Raw genomic sequence first — 4,959 nt, forward strand, 5'->3', positions numbered from 1 at the left:
CTCTATATAGGCCTACCATTATATTAATATTCAAAATATAAAATTACAAAGTTGAACTTACAAGAGCCTATTACATCACTCAGGAGCTACATCACTCCTAAATTACAACAGCCTATTCAGAGGCATCAAAAGAGCTTTATCACTCCTAAATATACAACATGTAAAATAAGGATAAGCGGCATCATTGCAAAAGATAAAGTCTCCAAGAAATTCCTTCAATTGAACTTGGGATGTAAGCAGTATATCTGTCACATCAAAACTTAAAGAAAAACATTACAGTGACGTTAGAACAACACAAGGTCTATAGATACAGTTCGTGACGCCGCTCTATAGACAACATAACACATGTGGGGCCCCGTGAACAGAATATAAATAAAACAATTTATCGTTAGCTGGAATATTGACGTTTATCAGCTGGAAAGAATATAAACGAAATAATGTGTCATCAGTTGGAATATAGACCCTCATCAGCTGGAAAGAATATAAATGAAACAATGTATCATCAGCTAGAATATAGATGCTCATCAATGGAATAACGAACGAGGATGATCATCATGAAGCATGGCAATATCAACATCCAAAAGAAATGTTGATGTTGAAATGTAGAGGAGAGAAGAGAGAGAGGAAGCTTCTTGCAGAGCACGACAGTGCTTTTATTAGTTGCTTTATTTCTAAAACTTAGCTTTATATGGAGCATTATTTATATCTATCATGCTAGATGATACCTTTATAGCATTTAGTGCTGAGTCCGCATTCTCGAATTCTATAAAAGCATAGGAACCACCTTCCTTGTGAGGCTTTAATATGATGCCGTTTGATCTTATGGAACCAAATTTTCTCAGCTCATCTTCAAGTTCAAACTCTGTGATGCTTGTAGGCAAATTCCTAATGTAAACATACTTGATCTCACCTTCATTGTCAGCCAGTACAAGTTCCTCTGAGGATCGCCCAGAAACCTGAGAAGAGTAGTTACTTAACTGGTATGATAGAACTTGTTGCTCTACTTGTTGATGTCGCCCAAAAACCTGAGCAGAGTAGTTACTCAACTAGTATGATAGAACTTGTTGCTCTACCTGCTAATGAATAGGATTTGAGGCTGGAGCTTGTGAAATTCTCATGTTTGATTCCTTTGCACACCATAAAATAGAGGCATATGATCCTTTTTTTAGCTAAGGCATCGTCCAAACTTCCAACTTGAAGATCCTCACTGGTAAAAAGTTGCTCCCTGGGCACAAGTCTCTCAGGTGCAAATGTTTCTTCTTGCTGATGAAGGCCCCTGTCATCTATAGCAGCCTCCTTGAGATCACTGTATATATCATGATCAGAATAACCGTGCATATAATCACTCACCACTACTTCATCATGGATAGTAGCTCCATGACTTAGGGCTTCATTATCTACATCTTGTGATATGTGCAGTCCTTCCAACATGCTATGCACGCCATTACCCGCATTGTGCTCTGATGGCACAGATTGAGGATCAACATCCAAGAATTTGAATATGTCATTGAGAACATAATAGCCTCTCTCCTGAGGAGCCAGGAAAAAGCTCTGCAACGAAGTTCTAAATGCTATTGTCTGTGTACATTATACCAGTGACCTTCATTATCTGCATCTTGTGATATGCGCAGTCCTTCCAACATGCTGTGCATGCCATTACCCACATTGTGCTCTTAGGGCACAGATTGAGGATTAGCATCCAAGAATCTGAATATGTCATTGAGAACATAATAGCCTCTCTCCTGAGGAGCCAGGAAAAAGCTCTACACGAAGTTCTGAATGCTATTGTCCCTGTATATTATACCAGTGACCAGAACAAAAACAGAGCCACCAAAACGGGTGAGGCGGCTTTAATCCATGTAAAACCGGTGCACGTGCTGAGGATGGAGCTCAAGCACATTATAATACTGCTTGGCAAAGGCTTCCCTGACCAGTATTGCAGTGACAGGTGCTCCAGAGGTGGGCTCCATAGATAGTGAGTGTGCCTTTTAAGAAGATCGATGGCGATCGAATGGAACCTCTAAAGGGACGGGAACAGGCATGTAGAACGATTTTGAAGAGGCACCGCAGGAATGTGAGTGGGGAAGAAGGAAAATATGGCGATCCAAGCTCGGGAGGGGGCGGCCTACCATGACAAGAATTTCAAAACCAGAAACATAAAAGCAGATGCACAGAAGTAGGCATGGAACCACGAGGGGGATTAAAAATAAAGAAATCCCCCTCGACACAGAAAACGTATTTTCTTCTTTTATTGCTGGGAGATCCACCCCGTGAGCTCACCCCTAGGGGAAAGATCTGACTACTGGCCTTCCTGATAGGCACGAACGCCTCTGGCAATCCTCGATTCATCTGTCAAATTTGAAGCTAGATCGAGAACAGCCACCGAACAGAGAGCAATATGCATGCGTCTTCTCTATCGACGCCATCGTCCACCATGTATACCTTTTGTACCGCTCTTGGTTGATCTAGTGGTCTCTGGCACCCAACATTGCAACCAAGGGACGGTTCATGTTTGATCTTAATGAGTTTCCCAATGAAGATTCTGATCCTGTGCCTCATCTCTGCCCGCACTCTACACAGGCCTTCCTAGTGCCATGGCTGGAGCAACGGTGATGCCACTGGACGCCTACAATATCGGCATCAACAGCAACATCAACGTCAACATCGACCTCGACACAAACATCATCCTCGACACGGGCCTCTCTAGTGCAACTCGAGGCCACCTCCTCATCCAGCATGCGTGCATCACTGGACTCCGTAAAACTATTACCTTAGCCTTTGTGATGTTGTAGAACCTCGCTCTGATACCATGTTGGAAACTGCGAGGAAGATGAGAGACGAAAGGAAGAGAGGAGAGAAGAGAGATATGAGACACCGGAAGTGGAACCCCAAAAGTGTGTCAGCTGAGCACACATGATAGGAATATATAGAGGGGACCTGGGGTGCTATATATAAACAGACTACATATAGCTAACAAGGAGGCCGTGGAAACTTTAGAGGCAAGGGAAGCTCAAGAGGAAGTGGTGAGTGGCAGAATAGAGGTTCTGGAAATTCTGCTATTTTTTGCCATTATTGTAGCAAAAAATGTCATGTTACAATTCATTGTTATGCTAAGAAGGATGATATCTCCAGTGGTAAACTGCAACAAGGAAAGTATGCATCATCTTCATGACAGAATGAAGACAAAAACGAGTGTTTGTTTATTATGTAACATATGACGAATGTTGTTATAGGAAAGGGGACACATGATGATGTATGGTATGTTGATTTAGGTGCATCTAATCATCTGACCAGTCATGTTGAATGGTTTGGAGAGATGCATGACTTACAAAATATAGGTTATATCCAGAGATAGGTGATGATACATGCCACCCAAATTTCACACACTCAAAAGGTTCCCTTGCCCTTGCATGACAACTAGACAAAGAGTCTAATAGATGTATTACATGTGCTATCAATAACAAAAAATTTAGTGTGTGTTGACCAAATGGTAGAGCAAGGGTTGCAAGTTTGATTTAATGCAAAATGTTTTTTTGTAGAAGACTTAAATGTTAAGTGCAAGTTGGTTGTAAAAGGAATTAGAGTTGGTCACATGTTCACTTTAGATGTTGGAATTACTACAATAAATGTTGCTATGTATGCTAAAGGAAAAGGAGTGGTTTTGCAAACATTGAAATATGGCATAAACTATTGGACATGCAAATGTGCAAAGGCTGAATTTAATGCAATCCAAAGAATTGGTTACAGGGTTGCCTTCTTTTAGAGTTGTAGAATTTCGTAAAGTATGAGAAGCACGTCAATTTGGCAAGCAAGCAAGACAACCCTTTTTGCATGACAGAGAAGTGAGCATAAATATACTTGATGTTATACATAAAGATGTTTGGGAGCCTATACAAAATGTATCTCTTGGTGGAAAAAAATACTTTGTCACATTTATTGATGGCTGTTCAAGAAAGCTATGGGTATATTTCATGAAGAAAAACAGTGATATATTTGAGCACTTCAAAATTTTCAAGGTAGTTGTTGAAACATAAATAGGCTTGAAAGTTAAGTGCTTGAGATCAAATGGAGGGGGAGAGTACCTCTCTAATGAGTTTAGTGGCTTCTTGAGGTCTCATGGAATAAAAAGAAAATTTGCTTGCAAGTATACCCCATAGTAAAATGGGGTTTCAGAAAGAAAAAATAGGCATATTGTAGAAGTTACACGAGCATTCATTGTTGAAAAGAATATGCCACTGGTCTGAAGTTGTTCGTACTACTATTTATATTATGAACATAAATCCCACAGTTGCAATTCATGGGATGATCCTCAAAGAATGATTTACAGGCAAGAAGCCCGATGTATCACACTTTAAAGTATTTGGCTATATTGTATATGTTCATGTGCCAGATGAACATAGATTATGAAGAGACAATCAATCCAATTGCTATGATGAAAACCGTTAAATGTGTGCTTGCCTTGGCAGCAGCCAAAGGTTAGCTTCACAGCAAATAGATATTAAGAATGCCTTCTTACATGGTGAATTGTGAGAAAATGTATATACTGAGAAGCCAAGAGGTTATAAGGATTTAGAGTATCCCATGTGTGCAAGTTAAAGAAGCCACTCTATGTGCTGAAGCAAGCACCTAGAGCATGGTATGACAAGATTGGAGAGCATCTTATCAATATTGGTTTTTATATTTCCGACGCTTATCACTCACTTTATGTGAGAAGGGGAGATGCGGGTTTGATCATCATATTCATCTATGTGGATGACTTGATTATTATAGGTGACAGCAATAATGGGATTGCTGAAGTTAAGGACTTCTTGAAGAAGAAGTTTGAGATGAAGGATTTGGGTGAGCTGAGATACTTTCTTGGTATAAAGGTGATCAAATATGATGATGGTATATGGCTATCCCAAAGCCAGTATGGTTTGGATATGCTATCCAAGTATTGCATGACATCATGTAAGCCTC

At 40.1% G+C, this 4,959-nt stretch overlaps 1 protein-coding gene across 1 annotated transcript; it reads right to left on the reverse strand.

Moving 5' to 3' along the window:
• Positions 1-671: 671 nt before the first annotated feature.
• LOC148028794 (nuclear transport factor 2-like) lies at positions 672-2,738 on the reverse strand. Its single transcript, XM_087688490.1, has 3 exons — positions 2,631-2,738; positions 1,138-1,578; positions 672-1,025 (listed from the first exon to the last, which is right to left on the reverse strand). Exons 1-3 carry the CDS (start codon positions 2,736-2,738, stop codon positions 672-674), a joined length of 903 nt encoding a protein of 300 aa, XP_087544616.1.
• Positions 2,739-4,959: the final 2,221 nt, after the last annotated feature.

This window comes from Lygodium microphyllum, chromosome 11 (assembly GCF_053477565.2).
Source record: "Lygodium microphyllum isolate KBCC chromosome 11, Lygodium_microphyllum_v1.1.10, whole genome shotgun sequence".
Lineage (NCBI taxonomy): Eukaryota > Viridiplantae > Streptophyta > Polypodiopsida > Schizaeales > Lygodiaceae > Lygodium > Lygodium microphyllum.

Coding starts and splice junctions, on each gene's coding strand:
- LOC148028794 (XM_087688490.1), bottom strand. CDS start 2,738: ATGCTGGATGAGGAGGTGGCCTCGAGTTGCACTAGAGAGGCCCGTGTC. Junction 1,579..2,630: donor TTGCTGTTGATGCCGATATT/GTAGGCGTCCAG, acceptor TAATGTACACAG/ACAATAGCATTTAGAACTTC. Junction 1,026..1,137: donor TCATATGCCTCTATTTTATG/GTGTGCAAAGGA, acceptor TACTCTGCTCAG/GTTTTTGGGCGACATCAACA.